The following is a 20,534-nucleotide window of genomic DNA, read 5'->3' on the forward strand; positions in this document are numbered from 1 at the left end:
TTCAAAATCCAACTCTCTAAAAAAAAAAAAGTATTAAGTCATTAAAATTTAAAAAGTGTTTGTGTTCAACTTCAAACCAAATATAAATTCCTAAAGAAAAATATATTAGGTTAAATCCCAAATCACGAAAAAAAATGTCGGAAGACTTCGATAAAATTTGGTGGAAAACTTCTATTTTCTTTTGAAAGCTACTCAGTAAACGTTTTAGCTTCGGAGATACCCTTGGAGTGAAAGTAGATTCGGTTCTCAAAGAGAGGAACGTTTTCAAAATTTGACAACTTTAGGGGGGGCGTCCACCCCCTCCCACCACGTTGATTTTATTTCTGGCTATAATTGAGAAAAAAAATAATTTATTAAATAAGAAGTCCTATCTTCAACTTTGAACTCTTCAATGACCTGTAAAATTCAAATCTAAAAATGAGTCATAATTCTTTTTTTACGATATTAGCTTTCAATTCAACTTATCGCTTCGCCACCTACCTTATCGAAATATTTTACGCATTCGGTCGGTATTATTCGTAGTACGAGGTAGTTCGTTCGTTTGTTGCAGGTAGGTAAATAAAATCATCAACTTCGGTAACACTGAACTGTTGAGCGCGCGCATACTTTCGTCTAACACAATTCGAAGTGTAACTGTTAAATCACGTGTGTCATAAGCATGAGACCTTGAGGCTTGAGCCAGCGTAAATTATTTCGAAAACCAATGTTAAGTTGTTCAAACAATTTTTTTTTATCAACCGCCATCCTCTCGGTAGAGAAATTTTACTCGTAGTTCCGAAACATTTATTTTAAATTTATTCGAAGTGGCAGGTATGAGAGGTATCGGGCGTAAAATTGGTCATTTTCTGCCCAATAAGTCATACCTTTAATTTGATTGATTGATTAATGAGGTTTGGTCAAGCTCAAGGATTTAGTTTTCAGATAAGATCTTGGTTTTGAGCTGAGAATTTAAAATTTTTAGAGTCTGTGTGAACTGGATCCTATGAGTAATAATTCGCTTTTATGAAATAGAAATACCAAAATGGGTTATTAATCAAGTTTAGGTGAGACTAATGTCATTGTCATCAGGCATCACTCATCAGTCTGATGCTTATAATGACATAAGATAGATGAAAGTCTTACAAATTTTGAACCTAGGGATTCAAATTATTATAAAACTAATGAAAATTAATTCAGACATGCAGTTTTAAAGTCCTGACCTATAGGCCTATCTTCGCCTAATTTATCAGAAATTCCAAACATATGATTCACCGGCCATTTCATTGATTACTCACCTATCAAGTAACCAAACCGAACAACATTTTTGGAAGTATAGGTAAGTATACCTAAATTAGATGCAAAAATATACCACTCCAAGACTTCAGCTGCTAAACTGCATTTTATAATTTTTTTTTAGCAGTTTTTGAACTTCCCTGTGTCCCTCCTATGGGGATTTTGGCGAACGGGTCCTGGAGAAATATCAATTTTCAATTTCTCAGCTGGTTTTTGGTGCTCCAAAAGATGGCAACGCAACACTGATTTTTACCACATCCCAAAAGGCTCTTCTAGGCTCTATGGACCCACAAACTGGCAAAAATTCTAAAAGTGTACCATTTGTCATGAAAACAGAACAGGTAAGAACCAATGATCGAAACTGCATAATAATAACATCTGAAGAATGAACGACAAACGTTTGAAAATTCAATAATAACGTCGCAAGTACATGAAAACAGAGCAGGTAAGAACGAAGAACCGATGATTGAAACTGCAGTAATAATGACATCTGAAAAATAGACGACAAACGTCTGAAAATTCAAAATTCAATAATAATGTCGTAGGTAGTAGGTACCTACATGAAAACAGAACAGGTAAGAACGAAGAACCAATGATTGAAACTGCAGTAATAATTACATCTGAAAAATAAACGACAAACGTCTGAAAATTCAATAATAACGTCGTACTCGTACAAGTGCATGAAAACAGAACAGGTACCTAAGTAAGTAAATGGGAGAAAATTGAAAAATTGCTGGAGGCTCCAGAATGGTCCAAAAACTAGTAATTGTTGATGTATGGGAATTGGATTGAAAGAAATTACTCACATTGCTCATTGGATTGCTCCGTTCAAAAAATTTGTATTTCATGAAAAAGTTTGAAAATTGCCCTTATTGTTAGGACAGCTTTTTATTGAATTTTGCAGAGCTCATGCCTCATTTTTTTTCAACATGAAGTATGTACCTAACCAAAAAATTGACAAAATATAAGCAAAACATTATCACTAAAAAACCATTACCAGGGCTCGGATATTCTTTCCCTAAAAAACCCAAAATATGCGATTAAATACTCCCTAAAAAATGGCAAAGTATGCTCTAAAAAGTAAAAATATTCCCTAACGATATTGGGCATTGTTTTACAGGAAAAATTAATTCCTATACGATTTTACTAATATTGTTGTATAATACCAAAAATTCACGAACAAAAATGCAAAACTGAGCATTTTAAAATTACAAAAAGGTAAATTCAAATTCCATTATTAAAGGAATAAAAAACAAATAAAATGAACAAAAAAAAAATAAGTAGATACAAGAGAGCTACTGCCAGTTTCACAATTTTTGCGGAGAAAAAATGAAAAATAGCCAAATGCAAAAATTTGAAATTGATCAAAATATTCCCTAAAAACTGCTAAAAATGTAGAATATGCTCTAAAAACGCAAAATATTCCCTAAAAATGCCAAAATATGCTTTTATATGCTTTTACGATTAAATATGCCAAAATATGCTATAACGAATTAGGCTCATTTTACTTGAAATTTCATGGAAAATTCCCTATCCTCTATGCATACAAAAAATATGCTCCAGCATAAAAATCCGAGCCCTGACCATTACTATTTGTTTTTAATTAAATTTAAAAAATGGAAACTCGATAGCGGGACTTTGAAAACGATACTTTTTTGCAATTTTTGCAAAAAAAAAAGGTTGAACTACCTAAGCCTCCATTTTGCAAATTTTTGATTTAAAAAAATGAGATGTTTTGGCAGTTTTGGGCAACGAAATGAAAATTGTTGCAAATTTCTGAGTGAAACTTATGACAAGGATGAGAAGAATTATCGGTATTCGGTAAGTATACATACGACTCTTTCGAAAAAGCATATTCCGTTGTGTTAAATTTTGCTCTATGTATTTTTAAAAATTTTGTGAAAACCGAAAAACAAGAATTTCATTATGATTTTTTTTGTGAGAGATTTTTCGAATTTGAGCGGAAAAGGGTGCCTAAAATGAAAATTTTCTACGAACCGAAATTGTGGAGAATAGAGTGAAGAGTGATATTCCAAAACTCGCTTTGTCCATTTTTATCAAATCAGTGGTACCTGGTAGATGAAGTATTAACTCACATTCCTACATCATCAACCTACTAAAATGAGGTGTTAAACTCACCTAAATAGCCAATTCACTAGAAATTAAAAAAAAATAATGTTCCAAAACGCGCTTTGTCCATTTTTATTGAAATTTTTTTCAGCAGTATTTAGTGGATGAAATGTATACCTACACTCCTACATCATAAATCCACCCAAATAAAGTGCTAAACTCGCCTAAAAAGCCAATTTACCCGTTTAAAGGGAAACTGTTTTTCCTCTCTCCTGAAAAGTTGTGAAAATGGACAAAGCGAGTTTTGGAATATCACTCTTCAGATGTTATTATATAGGTAAGGAATATTTTTATTGGAAATTTTTTTCGTAAGAGCAATAGGGAAGACGATCGACAGTTTCTAAAATGGGGGGGGGGTGACTCTCGGGAAAAGGGGGAGAGGAAAAATGAGCACCGAGGCTAAATCTCCTATAGTGAGAATCAGTCATAAAATCGCTTTTAACATCTTGATCGAGCGGGGTGTAATGTGCTATTGAGACCCTTCTAACTATTATTTCTTCAGTTTTTTATTGCATTTTCACCTGTATCATCTCCTCACCTCATTCCAGGTACTGAGTGGAGCAGTCTCAAATCTGACTTCATATTCGTCATCAGCATGGTCATTTCAAATGAGAACGACACCAATATCGAGGATTTGGGGCTGGGGGTGATGATGCAGCCCCAACTGATCTGGGAAAACCCAAAACTCGCCGGATATGATTTCTTCATGCTTCATTATTATATATCTAGTTAATATTAGTCGTGGAGTCCGCATAAGGATCTATTGCACCCTACTCCCCCATCGATCCTCTGGGACACATTTTTTCTTAAAGGAGGAGTCCTAAGGAAAATTTCTAGCCCTTGTCCTCAAAAAAAAAGCGGCTCTACTAACAAAATGGCGGCCATTTTGATTGACAGGTCAGCCGAAATCGTAGATTTTGCGTTCCAATATAGGATTTGCACGAAATATTTTAAAACGTACAAAAGTAGATCGAAAGATCAGGCAAAAATTTATCATCTGACAAAATTTCAAGTACTAAAGTGTCTTTTTCGATTTTTGGATGAGGGAAAAAATAAAAATCTTATCAAATTGACCTAGAAAGCTGAAATTTACGATATACACTATTTTCAACATGTCTAATCGATTGGAAACTATTTCAAACCGTTTTGAGCAGTTCTGGAGCCTCCAGCAGATTTTTAAAACTCGAAATTCCCACAAAATTTCATCAAAATGGAATTGTAAAGTCGAAATTCATTCCGCGCAAACTTATTTCAATTTCAATACGATACGAAGTCGACTGCAGGTGGATTTCAAGTCGTTTCGGAGCCTCCAGCGACTTTTTGAAAATTACTGAAGCCTCCTGGATTTTTGAAACTTGAAATTTTCCAACGTATCATCAAATGAAGATGGAAAGCCAAAATTTACTCTGCACTCCAATTTTAACACCCCCTGAAGACGACTTCAGATGGATTCAAGTCGTTTGGAGCCTCCAGCAACTTTTCAAAAATTACTGGAGGCTCCACCAGATTTTTGAAACTTGAAATTCTCGCCATGTTTTATCAAATAAAGTTAGCAAGCTGAAATTTACTTCGTAAACTGATTTCATTACGATATGAAATCGACTGCGTGATGGTTTCAAATCGTTTTGAAGCTTTCAGCTACTTTTTGGAAATTTCAATTATCCAAAAAACGCAACACAACCTTTCAAAAAGTCGCTGGAGGCTACAAAACGACTTGAAATCCACCAGTAGTCGACTTCGTGGCGTATTGAAATTAGTTTGCAGAAATACTTAAATGTCGGCTTTCCATCTCGATTTGGTGAAATTTTGGGAAATTTCAAGTTTCAAAAAAACACCACACAACCTTTCAAAAAGTCGCTGGAGGCTCCAAAACGACTTTGAACCCACCAGCAGTCAGGGCCGTACCGAAGGGGGGCAGGGAGGAGCTTCCACCTCCCAGGGGTCTGAAATGGGAAAAGTTGGCATATTGGCGATTCTCACTCGTCAGTTGGAAAAAAGGTCCTAATTGAAGAAATGAACGAATAGTTGCCATCTGGATTTTGAAACACAAACTGGAAGAATTCAAAGATTTTTCCAATAATTTTTCAGAACTTGAATTAGGTACACATTTTTCAGAGCTTTTGCCCTCGCTTCGCTCAGGCCATAAATAAAAAACTTGTTACTCAACGTTTGAATCAGAAACATAAACTCATACCCGCATAAGGAAAATTTTTTTCTTAAAACATGAATTTTCAAAAGCTTTGGCCTCGCTTCACTCGACCTCGTTTGCGTTTCTTCTTCAGATTTAAACTTTTTTTAAAAATCATCATTCAAATTTTAAGATTTTGAAGCGAAAATGATAAACTCCTTCATCGCACGAGAAAACATGGTTTTTATTCATCTTGAAATACTTATTTTCTAGAGCTTTTGCCCTCGCTTCACTCGGGCCCGTTTGCGTCTCTTTTTTAATTTCAAATTTTTTCAAAAAAATCATAATGTGAATTTCAAAATTTTGAAGCCAAATAATAAACTTCTTATAAGTGACTCATCTTACAAAAAAACATCATTTTTTTTTTACCTAGCTCTCGAAATACTAATTTTTGAGAGCTTTTGCCCTCGCTTCGCTCGGGCTCATTTGCTTTTTATCTTCAATTTTGAATTTAAAAAAAAAAAATCATCTGAATTTAAAAATGCTCAAGTTAGATACTCACCACACAAAAAAAACACCGGTTTTTGTACTCCTTGAAGTACTGATTCTCGAGAACTTTTGCCCTCGCTTCGCTCGGGCTCATTTACCTTTTATTTTTTAATTTTGAGTTTTTCAAAAACAATCAATATCGAATTCCATTGGTTTGTGTCTCTTGAAATAGGTACTAATTTTCCAGAGCTTTTGCCTTCGCTTCGCTCAGGCTCGTTTGCCTTTCATTTTCAATTTTGAATTTTTCTAAAAAAAATCATCATTCGTATATTCAAACATTTTGAAGCTAAGTACCTAATAAACTTTTCAGTTGCTCATCACACAAAAAAACATCATTTTTCATACCTTTTGAAATACTGATTTTCCAGAGCTTTTTGCCCTCACTTCGCCAGGACTAAAAATTATAATTTCGACATCCGCTTGCTTAAAAAAAAAGTCTTGGAGGCGCTCAAAAATGCGATGTTCCCACACTTTCCTCAGATGAGTCATGGACTCAAATTCGGTCTTATTTAGGCCACAATCTCGAAAATGGACCGGTCCATGCACTGGGAAACTTGCATTTTTAACAAAAGCTCGTTTGTGAGTCCATTTTCCATGTAAAACATTTCACTTCTCCGATTTGAGTAACAGAATCGTTTTTTTGAGGGTTAGAATATTGATGTACTCGTATTGGCAGAAAACGAGCATTCAACAATAATTTAAGCAAAAGGCAGGAGCGAATTTTATAAACTTTTCTGAAAACTGGTAATTTTGGCAATAAATTGGCAAAATGCAAGTGTCTGACAATTTTTAAGAAAAGTAAGACTTTTTGGGAACTATTCACAAAAAGTAACATCTTTAGGCAATTTCTGGCTAAATAACGAGACTAGAGTGATTTTACAAAAAGCAAGATTGTGTAATAATTTTTGGCAAAAAAAAGATCATCGAGAAGAAAGGAGTAAGAGGATGCTACAGACACTCTTTCAAATTTTTAAAATTCCAATCAAACTGCGAATAAATTTTTTCTCAACAAAACTCTAAGAATGTGTGCTTTTTTAAGCAAATCAACCGAAAATTTGAAAATTCCACAAATAAGTACAACCAAAAATTCTCTCAACGAAGATTCAAATTCGATCCAACACCACGTAATCGAACAAAAAACACCATCTTAAACTCTCAATCAAATTTACTTTTAAAAATTACAATTTATTATCATCATACAAATACTTAAAACCATAGTGTAAGTTAAGCGAACAGTGATAAGCGCCAATAAACCTACAAATTCCGTAAACAAAAAAAAGGGGGAAAAAATTACAATACATACAAATTTCTCGTACATTCATTCATATACGATTATAAAATACGAAACAAAATCTCGCACGCGCAAAAAAAAATTACGTACAATAAATAAAAATTCAGAAAAGAAAAACCGACAATGTACACACAATCTATACAAAAAAAATACTGTTCGGCAACAGTTTCGCGGCAGAAAAAAAAACGTACATTCCGAACTACGGAAAAAATATAATCTACATCATTTACAAATAAAATATCAATCTAAAAAAATTCGATTAGTTCTTCCGAAGAGAAAACGAAAAATAGACAAAAGAAAGAAAGACAGAACGAAAAAAAAAAAAGGTAAACAACGACCGCGAATCAGGGTCAAGGTAAAAATACGCGAAAATAAAACATCAGTGTATAGCTGCGGCAGTCGCTCATGCTCACCTACTCGACTTTGATAAACAAAACAGTACAAATCCGATCCAACGTCGTATTTTTTTTCTTTTTACGACGATATTGCAAATTTTTTCCATCGCTTTACCGTTATATAGTTATTTTCATTATTTATTTTTTTCGCCTTAAAAAAAAATCACGTTACAAAATATGTACAAATAGTATATCGTCAAATCTAACTACTCGATCGACAGTCGACCAATAATAATTTCGTTATATTTGTCGACGACGGAATACATTTTTTTGATTAAATTCGCTGGCAACGAGAGATTTAAAAATTTCTCTACGTATTTTCACACGGTTTTTGTTTTTTTTTTTTACTACCCTTTCTTTTTCACAAAATAATCACTTTTACTTGTAAATATTTTTTTTAAAAAAATGCTCAACTAGATGATTTCCAATTACAAAACAATTCCCTAGAAACAACGACGACATTGATAGAAAAAAAATAATAATAATACAAATGTAAAATGTAAAACAGAAAACTTACACGATACTTTGGTATTTAACTAAGTAAAAATAGATAAAAAAATTATTTAAAATGATAGGTACAATAACGTCGTTGATGATAATCATTTTAGTCACATAAATAAATAATAGACCGGTTTACCGGTAAATAAGGGAAATTGAGGAGAGGGGGGGGGGGGTGGTAAGCCAATCGATATTAAATTATTTGAAGATGCGAACGAACAAAATATACGATGCCACAAACCAAAAAAAGAATAGACGAGGGGAAGCATTGATCGTCGTCATCTTACCGAGAATAAATAATATTACCAGTTTTACTCAAAAAAACCACTGATAAAGGGGGATGGCAAAGGGGAGAGTACACAGACGATGATAAAAATCACTATACCATATTCATTATCATCGATGCAAAAACACATCACATTTTCCAAGAATGAAAAATAGAAAAAAAAACCGTAAAATTCATAAATACAGAGCTTACAAAAAGAAAATGGGCAAAAAAAGGTAGGTAATAAAATATGAAGAATAAAAGAGAATTTATAAAAGAAAAACGCAACGAAAGGGGGAAACGAAACGAAACGAAACGAAACAAAAAAAAAATGAAAATACAAAATAAAAAAAAGAAATCAACAAATTCACGCATCCAGGTCATCTTCTCGTTGACTGGAGAAATACGAAACCAATCCGCCGAATTCGCTGCAAGGTTGTTCTTCAGCCTGAGCCGGAGCACCGTCTTCCTCGTATTGGCCAGTTTGGAACTGAGCTTCGTCGCCTCCGGCAGCGCTGCTGACCGGTTCTTGGTACTGGAATCCTCCATCTGGAGGCTGCTGCGAAGTGGGCTGATATTCGGCCGGAGGAGCTGAGGCTGGATCCGGACCCGGAGGACCATTCGGAGTCGGAGCACCGTACGGAGGAGCTGGCGTTTGTTGAGACGGTGACTTGACGAAGGGTGGAGGTCGGTTGTTGGGCGAGTATGCCATGGATGCGGGCGGCGGAGGACCATAGGCGGACGTAATGGGAGGTCTGGGAGGCGGTGGGTATGAATTAGGAACCATTGGGGCGACCGCGTAGTAGGGAGGTGCGGCGTTGTAAGGAGGCGCTGATTGCGGTAACTGTTTCATGTGTAGAGCTTGGTATCCGGATACGGGCGGAGTCGAGGAGACGGTTCCAGCTGCGGTCGATACGGCCGACGTGACCGTCGTATGGGCTGCTTTGGAAGTCGGCGATGAGATGGTTCCGACGGCGGTCGCGGGAACGTAAGGAGGAGCCGCCGAATAGGGAGGAACTGCCGATGAGCTGACCGGAATCGTTGCCGGGTCTGGTTTACCCGGCGATGGCGTCAGACCACCTGGTGCCGATGTGGTCGTTGTTGTCGCTGCAGGAGTCGGCATTGGCCCTGATATAACCGTAGTGGTGGATGGTGATCTGCTGATGCCCGTTGGAGGGGCACCAGTGGTCGCCATCATGTTTCCTGGATGCGCCAGGTACATCGGAGGACCACCGGACTGTTGGGTATGCATCGGTTTCTGCGGCGCAGCTGCGAATCCGGCGAAATCAGGTCGCTGATTGAAACCTCTCGGCGGCATTTGATTGGCTGCAGACATAGGAGGGTATCCAGGAGGTTGATAATACTGCTGAGGCTGCTGTTCGGATCCGGCAGACGGCTGTTGAGTAGGTGGCCTCTTCTTGGGATCCATTTCGGATGCCGAAGGGTTCGGAGGGGTACCAGGTGGTCCTGCAGGACTGTTCTCCGTACTGGTAGCTGAGCTGTTCACGATGAGACCACCGCCCGAAGGCGACGGATCCAGAGGCATACGATGCATCATCTGCGGCGACTGACCAGGCCTGGTTGGAAACCGCATCACGTTCTGAGGGCTGCTGCCCGGCATACGCATCCTGGTAGGCGTTATTTTCACTCGTTTCGACGAATTATTGCCAACTGACAGCGTCACTGACCCGGGACCGGTTGGCGGAGCGCTCGAATAAGGTAATCTGGGCGCTCCGGCAGCTCCCGGAGGTGGATAGTTGGCAAAGCCGGGCGAAGGAGAATTATTATACGCGGTTGTGGTGACCGTCGAGACCGGAGCACTTGTACCGATCCCTGGCGGAGCACCAGGCCTGATCGCAGCTGCGCTCCCCGGATTCATATCCTGACCAGGGGGTAAAGGCTTCAGCATATGTAACGGTATCATCTCATCGCTGGTTGGATTCGGCGGCTCTTGACCAGACGCAGCTGCGGCGGCTGCAGCGGCCGCGGCAGCAGCTGCGGCGAGTTGCTTTTTACCCTTACCCCGAGCTCCGCGTTTCTTGGCCGGAGGTTCGTTGTTCGATTCCATTGGTTGAGTAGGACTGGGCGACGACTGGTTCATAGGTGGTGGTTGTTGCTGTTGCTGTGGCTGCTGCTGAGGCGGCAGCGACGGCGGCATAGGTGGCATTCCGTGCATAGGGCCGGGCGGAGGAGGACCTCGCATATGCATTTGCGGAGGCATAGGCATCGGTGGCATCGGTCCACGATGCATCATTGCAGCTGCTGCGGCCGGATTATGAGGCGGCATCGGAGGCATCATCCTAGGACCCATATAAGGCGGGGGTCCGGCCCCTGGTGGCATATGCGGGGGTCCAGCTCCTGGTGGCATATGCGGAGGACCAGCCCCCGGTGGCATATGCGGAGGTCTGGCGCCCATCTGAGGTGGACCTCCTGGAGGCGGGAGTTGCCCCATTAAAGGATGATTAGGAGGAGGACGAGGCCCATCTGTAACCGGATGAGGACCAGGACCGCCAAGACCATCGGGTGGGCCGTCTTCGTAAACGATACCAACATCCGAATACGGATTCGGACCCGGGTATTGAGTCGGATCCGCCGGAATTGGCATCATTTTACGCGCCATCGGGTAATTACTCTGCGAAGACATCATTTGCGGAATGCTCTGCGCCATCGACTGCATTCCTTCCAGACTCGGATTAGTGGAATCTATTTTCTTCAGCACCATTTTATTACCGTCTCCTCCTTCGATCATTCCGCTATACACAGCGATAGGTTCGGCTTGCTGAGGAGCGACCATCGGAGGCAGCTGAGCTAAGCTAACGGGTGGTGGCACCAGCTTGTTCGCAGCAGCCAGATCGTTCACATCTGAGGGAGGTAAAGGTTCCAGTTTTGATTTCTGATTAGCACCGCTGGTAGTTTTGCTGTATGTTTTAATGACTGGGGTATTATTGGTGGCAATTGACTCTTTCGAGTTGGCCGGATCGGATTTCTTGGCGGTTTCGCCGCATTCGTCGACGTCGGTCTTGGTGCCATTTTCTACTACCGAGCTGGAAGCTGTGTCTTTACTGGGTAAGTCGCCGGAATCTGGAGCGTCGCCGGCGCCTTTGTTCGATGCGACGGCGGTTGGTTTTTGATCGTCGTCTTCTTCTTCGTTGACGTAGTCGTCGTCGTCGCTCAAGACTTTACGTGATTTTGAAGCCGATTTTTGATCGTCCTGTAAATCAAACGTGGAAAAGGAGAAAAGCGTTAGTTAACTATTCCAACATTTACAACAGGAGAAGTGTTCAAAATATGTATTAAAGAGAGGAGAAGAATTTTAAAAAAAGTTTATCTTCAAATTGCTGATTTATTAATAACGGAGCAGAACATACAGGGAGGCCCGCATGTCTTGTGAAACAGGGAAAACACGCGTATTCTACTCAAGTGAGATCAGAAAACTTCCGGACGAGATTCTCCGTGAGTGGAAAAAACCTTCGAGGAAAGTTCCCCGTTGATGAAAATTGCCGATTTTCTCAATTTCTCAGTATTGAGCCGTCTTTGACTTTTTTCTCCCGGGAAATTGGTGGCGGATTTGATAAAAAGTTGTAGGAGGATCTCGAAACAATACAAGAAAAATATTTGATCCGAGTTTTCAATTTTGAAAAAATTTACATTGGAAATTTAAAAAAACAGGGTATCTAACGGATTTTTTTTGAAAAAATCACTACTTTTTCACTACTTTTTTCACTACCTTTTTTCAACCAAATTTTCAGAATGCCATCCACTCGACCAACGCCCTCCCCCCCAAATATATAAAAAAAATCATCAAAGTCGAATTTTTAACATGAAAATTTTAAAAAAAAATTGAAACTGGAAGAAATTGTAATTGTAATTAAAATTATTGAAAAAAAAACAATACTAATAAACGAGCTTATTACATTCGTTATAAGACAAGGTGTCAAACAAAATTTCAAAAATATAAAAAATCAGGAATTTAGCAGGACATTTTTTAAACACCAGAGATTTTATTAAAAAAAAAAGCCGGTGGAGGCAAAATTTTACATTAGAATTTTTCGCTTTTAGTTTTACAATGTCTACAACATCCCAAAAAATTTTTCAAGCAAGCGGATGTCCAAAATTTAATTTCATCATTTCAATTTTTGATTTTTTTCACGTTAAAGGTTCTTGCTCATGTAATGAAATTGGGCGAATAAAATAGTTGTTTTTCAACAAGCCAAATTTTCAATTTTGAGAGGGAGGTACATTATAAGTATGTATGTAAAAAACGATGATTTTTTAGTGTGATGAATTGGTTAATTATAGGAAGTTAATTACTTTGCTTCAAAATTTTGAAATTCAAAGACTATTTTTTTGAAAAATTCAAAATTGAAAAAAAAGCAAACGAGCCCGAGCGAAGCGAGGGCAGAAGCTTTCAAAAATTCATGTTTCGAGAAGTGAAAAAAAATCTCTGTATGCAGGGAGGAGTTTATTTTTCTGATTCAAACTTTGAACATTTCTTGAATTTGAACAATATTTATTCAAGGGGGAAAAGAGCAAACAGCCCGAGCGAAGCGAGGGCAAAAGCTGTCAAAAATGTGTAATTTAAGCTCTAAAAAAGTCGACAAAATGAGCTCTTTTCTACGGAATAAAGATCGAGAAAAAGGAACGAATTTGAATTTTTTCATTTTTTCACTACTTTTTCACTACTTTCACTACTTGCACTACCTGTTAGATACCCTGAAAGTTTTTTTGTGAATTTTTTTTTAATGATGAATGATGATTGATCGTAGTATAAGAAACCGTTTTTGAATTTCCTTTCTCAATTTTTTAGATTATTTTACTCAACTTTCAAATACTTGTAGGTTCAAGATCGTATCATTTTTGTAAGTCAAGCAAAACCCTTGGAAATTTGGAAAAAAATTTAAAACGGATCTTCTTTCTTCATACTTTCTAGGACTTGTAGGAGACGTAAGCGAACCCCCACAAAAAAAATGAACTTCACAGGGAGATTCAGCGTCTCAAACTCTACTGATTGGGTGCTAAGGCTAAATTTTTAAAGTCGATTTTGGAGCTTTTAACCTGAAAAAATTGAATTTTTAGCTAAAATGGCCCTACTTTGAGGCCACGTGGCTCAGCCCCATGGTGTCGCGGCCGCAGGGTGTCTACTAAATCCAAAAAACAAAATTTTGTACCTTTTTCATAGTTGTATCGTTTATTTTTCATACACTATATTTTTAATAGTTACCTATATACTTTGTATGTACATTGGAGTGAGGGGGTGTATCATGTCATTTCGGCTACAAAAATCATAATTTTAACGTTCTGAGCAGTGTGGTCTGGGTCGTTGAGAGCCAATGTGAGCCCGGGACGAATACATATAATTTGGCCCATACAGGTTTCTTGAGAGGGGGAGGGGGTTTGACTGAAAATTTGTCCAAAAGTAGGGGAAAACTGCCCATTTTGCTGATTGATATCATATTTAATAAGACTTACAAAAATGTTCATTTTCTGAATTTTTTTTTCCGATTCTAAAAGAAGAAAAAAATTGGCCCGAGCGAAGCAAGGGCGAAAGTTTTTGAAAATTTGATTTTAAAAGACTTGAAAATGAGACTTTGAAAAAAAAGAGGAAAGGCCCGAGCAAGGTGAGGGCAAAAACTTTGGAAAATTCGTATTTCGACAGAACTATAAAAAAACAATGTTTTTTAATGCAAGGAGTTTGTTTTTTGGTTTATAAAATTTTAGAATTGGAAAGATGTTTTTAGGATGTTAATTTTGATAAGAAAAAAGTCAGAGAACACGTCCAAGTGAAGGCGAAAACTATTGAAAAATTGGATTTCGGATTTTTTACTTTGAAACTTTAAAAATTGAATACTTTGTTGACAATTTTTTAAAAAGAATTTCAATTTTGAAAAAGAAAAGAAAACAATCCCAAGCTAAGCGAGGGCAAAAGCTTTAGAAAATTGTAGTTCGAAAAGCAGAACGATATCAATTTTAATGTAAGAAATTCTGTTTTTCTTATCTAAATTTTTTTTTCAATTCTATCAATGGTTATTTGAAATTGTAAGCGGAAAAAAAGCACCAAATTGGGCAAACGCTTTTCTAAAATTGTAGTTTTAAGAAGCGAAACAGTAGTAATTTAAATGTGAAAAAACCAGTATTTCCACCAATAAAATTTTAAAAAGTTTGTTTAAAACTACTTTCCAAACATGAATAATTTGAGAAAATTCAGAAAACAATAATTTAGCCCGAGCGAAGCGAGGGCAAAAGCTCCTGAAAAAAAATAAAAATTTTGAGGATACATTATACCGTAAACTGGGGTAACATTGAAGGGTACGGTTTTTCATCACGTTATGCTCCATGGCGGTGTAACTATGAAGTATGGAGCAATTCTGACACCGGGAATGGATAGAGTACACTTTGGCAGTTATTTTTCCTATTTTATTATTTTCAACAAGTGGTTCCAACACCAGTAAAAAAGCAAATGAAAAAAGTGGTGGTTTAATTAATTTTAATTAACGTGAAAAGCTTGGTATCTGGAATTTTGAATTTTCAATTAATGAGTCAAGTGACATTATAGATGTGTTGGTACACCTCCCGACTACAAATTAGCGCATTTGTTCATGTGCCAAAGTTCTTCTCTGAGGAGTGAAAAAATAATATTCAAACTGGGGTAACTTTGAAAGCTATAAAAAAATCATGAAATTTCAGCAAAATTGGCCAAAAATGCATGAAAATGCTTGAAAACTTGTTAAAAACGATGTGAAAACTTGAGAAACAGCTCTAAAATCATTGAAAAATCATGAAATTTGGTCAAATTGGCCAAAATGCATAAAAAAACGCCTGAAAACTAGAAAATTTTCAAATTATCATTTTTGAGCACTGTTTTATACATTCAATTGTGAATATGGATCATTTTGTAAGTGCTTGACACGTATAAAGTGACCAAGAAGTGAATATTCATGTTTTTGATAATTTTTGACCTTGAGCAAAGCACATTTCAAGGGGCCATCAAAGTTACCCCAAACGCTGGGTAACTTTGAAGGGCACTTCTTTTGGCTCTTGCGCTTGACAGGAAAAAGGTAGGCAATTTCTGTAACCGCCAAAACGTAGTGCTGACATAGCTTTATCAAAAGCACCACACACATTTCCCCTACCCCAGCCATTCATACCCCAAAACATAAAAAATTCTGAAAAATCCTTTAATGTTACCCCAGTTTACGGTGGTAATTTTGTCAGCAAATTAACATTAAAATCCTTTCAAAATTTTGTACAAATTTCGTAAATTTGGTATATTTTGAGCAGTTTTTCGTACTTTTTTTTGGGTCATTTTCAAATTTTGCACCTTTTTCGTAAATTTGTACTTTTTTTGTGCTGTAGACACCCTGGGGGGGGGGGCAACCAAAAATTTGCCGACTGATATGAGAAGAAAAAATACCAATTTTGCGGAATAAAAAGGTTAGTTGATTAATGTGAAATAGAAGATTAAAACACAATTTTGCCAATTGATATAATACAGTAGACTCCCGATTATCCGATCAAAAAAGTGCATTCGAAGTCTTCCGATTAACCGTCCAAAAAAAAATCTGATAGTATTTTTTATCCTAATAATGCTGAATTTTTGATCAAATTTATGTCAAATAACAGTGTTTGAAGCATGAACAGTCATTCATATTGCAATGCAAGTTACAGTATCACTAACACGCACTTTTTTTGATAAAAAAATTGGCAAATCTGATATATTGAGTTCTTTATTTTTTCATACCTAACATGAGTATAAACTTTTTCTGGTACCTTGGTATGTAATTTTAAAGTTTTTAATTGAAGACGTCATAGCAAAAAGGACATATGTGTGAAAGTTGTATTTTGAGAAAAAACTGTTTGAAAGTTTGAGTGCTTGTGAAGTTTAGAAATGTGCATATTTGAACATGGTGACGATTTTATCTTATTTTCCCACTATCTAACTATATGAAATGCTATGCATCATCAGTCTGGAGGAAACTGTGTGTTAGCGGTAAGCGCTCAAACATTTCGAATTATATGTCCTTTATGAAGCGAAAAATTGGCCAATTTTTTTTTTGATTTAAAAACGTTTTTGAGCAAATTTTTGGATTTAAACCAGGTAAATAATGGTTGATAACACAAAATCGACCATGAGTAACCCACTATCTCTGAAAAAGATCGCTATGTTAAGTAAAAAAAAAAAAAACAATAATGACAAGTTTTTTTGGCCAATTTTTTTTTTTTATTGATTTAAAAATGTTTTTGAGCAAATTTTTGGATTTAAACCAGATAAATAATGGTTAACAACACAAAATCGATCATGAGTAACCCATTATCTCTGAAAAAGTAAATTTTTAATCGACTTCACAGTTTTAAAATGGCGATATCTCACTGGTTTTTCGACTTTGTGAAGTGGGGGTGGTCTCATATGATAGAGGAAGGTCTGAAGAATAACAATATGGATTCGTCTCAAAAAGGACATATGTGTCATATATACCCCTTTTTGTTATGACGTCTTCAATTGTATTGTTTTCAAGTCCCAACTTTTATTCACTAAATTTCAGTAAAAAATAAAAATCGATTATCCGACTTTTTAGGTTATCCGATGCCTCTCCGCCCCAATTTACATCGGATTACTGTACTTGTATGCAGATAATTAGGATAGGGTGCCATTTATCGACGCAACGAGAAAAAGGGATTTTGCATGACAGATGTGAACACCTGAAAACCAGGTAGTGAACGACAGAAAGTGTTGTTGACCATTGCGTGACAGAAAAATTAAAGTGCACGCCGGTGTATGCCGGACAAACTACATGAAATTCCCAGACTGCTTTGCTAAAGAAACGACGAAATTGAGATCAAAACGACAAATTATGAAATTTAATGAAAGTTGGTAATACTCATGTTTTAAAACGGATTAAAAAAATATCTACAACTTCAGCTTTTGAAATTTAAATGAATCAATCAGTATAGAAAATGATTTTTATTTTGCAAGTGTTTTTTCTCATCTCAACAACTGATTTTGTTTATTTGAATTTTGTTTCGAAGGATCAAGTGATTTTTTCCCAGTTCTATGGTTTTAATTTCAACTGTTCCTTACATAATTGAAATTTCGATTTTTTTTATGTTGAAAGATATTGGTTCTTTTTTGACTTTATTTTTTCTAGGAAGCTTGCAATCTGAACTGGATTCGAATTTTAGATATTTGAAATCCAAAATAATCAGGTAAATAGTTTGTTAGGACAAAAAAACAACCATAGAAACAGTTATGAACCCACTTTTTTCGACACAGCAGCACTTGTACTGAAACTGATGCAATGTACAAATAGTAAACTGTATTTATTGCACCCCAGTAAATATTACCTGTTCAGTACAGTCTACTTTATTCTAAAAAATGTATTTCCAATGTCTTATACTTATTTTCATTTCATTTTTTTTGTTTCTATTGTTGGTCGTTCAAATTATGTAGTTTGTAAAATGTCTATAATCATTGTTGCTTTTGTTTTTGCTTACTTCATTTTGTTGTTTTATTTTATTTTATTTTGTTTGTTTATTTATTTATTTTTTGTTGTACTCTGTAATGGTTAAATGGTTAACTGGAGCCCTGTGCCGCTCACGCAATATTGCACATAGGCCATGGAGAACTTGTAGATTTCTATTGTACTAGTTGAATGGAATAAATTATTATTGTTATTATTATAATCAAGTGAGTCAGAATCAAAAATTTTGTGTGTATTCAAAAATTCAAAATTAGCCGATTTCAACTTAAAAAAAAAAAAAAATATGCAGTAAGGTACATTTCTAATTCAAAGTTTTGCTAACTTTTTTGATTTTGGCCAATTCTTCCAATTTTTTAAAATTTTACCCATTTTTGCCGACTTTTTGCATGTTAAAGCGCAGACGCCCACCCCTCACGCCCCTTGAAACAATTTCATTTTCAAAAAATTTTTTTTTCAATTTTTATTGCAGGAACTCAAATTTTAAAATTTGAAACCCCAGTAAAAAAATAATGGTTCAAAAGTAACATTTTCAGCTGGAAAAGTTATCAAAAAGTAACCAAAATTATTTTGATACCTATGTAAAAGAGCAATATTTTTTTATGGAAGGGGGCTGTTTTTTTTGGCTTCAAAATTTCAGAATTTGAATGATTTTAGGTCTGAAAAAAGCCAAAAGGCCCGAACGAAGTAAGGGCAAAGGCTCTCGAAATTTCGTGTTTAGAGAAGTAAAAAAAAAAAAAAAGTTTTTTTCGATGTGAGGAGTTTATTTTTGGATTTGAAGATTTTTTGAGTTTGAATAATAGATTCTTATAAAGTTTGATTTTGAAAAAGAAAAACCAACAGGCCTGAGCGAAGCGAGGGCAGAAGTTTTCAAAAATTTATAATTCAACTACCAAGTGAATTATTATTTTGGATAATAATAGGTAATTAGGTATAGGTACGTCTAACTGGAACAGGTGCAGGAATTCAGAAACAGAAAAACTGTACTTAGCCCGATCGAAACGATGGCAAAAGATTTCAAAAGTGTGCTATTCAAGTGCCAAAAAAGTCGGCAAATAAGTCTCTTTATTAAAACCTAAAATTTCCTAAATTTATCAACTTTGTCAATTATGGAAAACTCGGCAAATTTCGACAAAGTCGGCAAAATTGCCGACAACGGTTAAAATCGGCAAAATTTTAAATATTAATCAAGTGAGTCAGAATCAGAAATTTTGTGTACATTCAAAATTTGTCGATTTCAACTTTTTTTCTCAGGTCGTAAAATAATGCAGTAATATAGTTTTCTGATTCAAAGTTTTGCTGACTTTTTAAATGTTTGCCCACTTTTTTAAATTTGTTGCCGATTATTCTATTTTTTAAAAATTTTACCCATTTTTTGCCGATTTTTCGCCTGTTGAAACGCAGGGGGGAATTCCGCCCTCCCCCCACGCCCCTTTGTTTCGCCCCTGAAAACAATTAATTTTCAAAAATAAAAAACTGACCAAAAATTAATCAATTTTTTTCATTTTTTGAGAAAAATTCGAACTTTCTATGAATTTTTATCCACGTTTTTTTCTCACTGTTTTCTAAAAAAAAATCAATTTTTTAAAAGAAAGACGAGAGGTCGGAAACAAAAATGCCGAATACAGTAGACACCTAATTACCTACCAAAAAACACTGAATAATTTCATATTTTCAAAAACGATAAAACATCGTTCTTGTTGCGAGGAGACTCAGGGCATTTTTCAAGCAATTTTTACTAGGTGGTCAAGAGACAGTAGCACAGCCATGGGGAAAGGGCAAAGGGGGCTATTGTATCCACTTGCGAGTAAAAATTTGAAATAAAGCATGCAAAAATTGCCTTTTATTTCATTGTCGGGACCCATTTTTTGAAAAAAATTTTCGCTTTTGCTGTGCTCGAGCAGCAATTTTACAATTGTTTTTATAAAATCATTATACACATCACGAAAGGTTTTCAGAACATTACCTCTAATTTCGATTTTTCGTGCCTAAAAATCCGGGGTTGCCCCCTCCTTGAGATGTAATTTGAAAACTGGAACAAAATCAATTTTAATGAAAGAATTCGGTTTGTCTAATCTCAACATTTTATAAATTCAATCATACAGTTTTTGAAATTCTAATACTGTAGAATAGAACCAAATTGGCCCGAGCGAAGCGAGGGCAAAAGCTTCGGAAAATTCGTGATTTGATAAGTAGTACAACATCAATTTTAATGTAAGAATTCGATTTTTCTGATTTCAACTTTTTCTAAATTTCATAAATTGGTTTCTTGAAATTGTAATCGCAAAGAAGGGAATAGAATTGGTCCGAGCGAAGCGAGGACAAAAGCGCTCTAAAATGATAGTTTCAAGAAGTAAAACAGCAATAATTTGAAAGCAAAAAGTCAGCTTTTCCACCACAGACATTTTTAAATGTTTAAACAAAAATACTTTCCAAGCACAGTTATGAATAATTTGAGAAATAGAAAATTAAATAACAAGTTAGCCCGAGCGAAGCAAGGGCAAAAGCTTTTGAAAAAATAAGAATTTTGTGG

The 20,534-nt window shown here is 36.1% G+C and overlaps 1 protein-coding gene across 1 annotated transcript in view; it reads right to left on the minus strand.

Annotated features, from left to right (window-relative positions):
- Positions 1-7,226: 7,226 nt before the first annotated feature.
- The window catches only part of LOC135834930 (titin-like), a 29,421-nt gene continuing 16,113 nt past the window's right edge, over positions 7,227-20,534 (minus strand). The window contains exon 18 of the mRNA XM_065348922.1: positions 7,227-11,739. Within this exon, the coding sequence (XP_065204994.1) occupies positions 8,896-11,739 (2,844 nt within the window). The 3' untranslated portion in view covers positions 7,227-8,895. The remainder of the gene's footprint in view (positions 11,740-20,534) is intronic.

This window comes from Planococcus citri, chromosome 2 (assembly GCF_950023065.1).
Source record: "Planococcus citri chromosome 2, ihPlaCitr1.1, whole genome shotgun sequence".
Lineage (NCBI taxonomy): Eukaryota > Metazoa > Arthropoda > Insecta > Hemiptera > Pseudococcidae > Planococcus > Planococcus citri.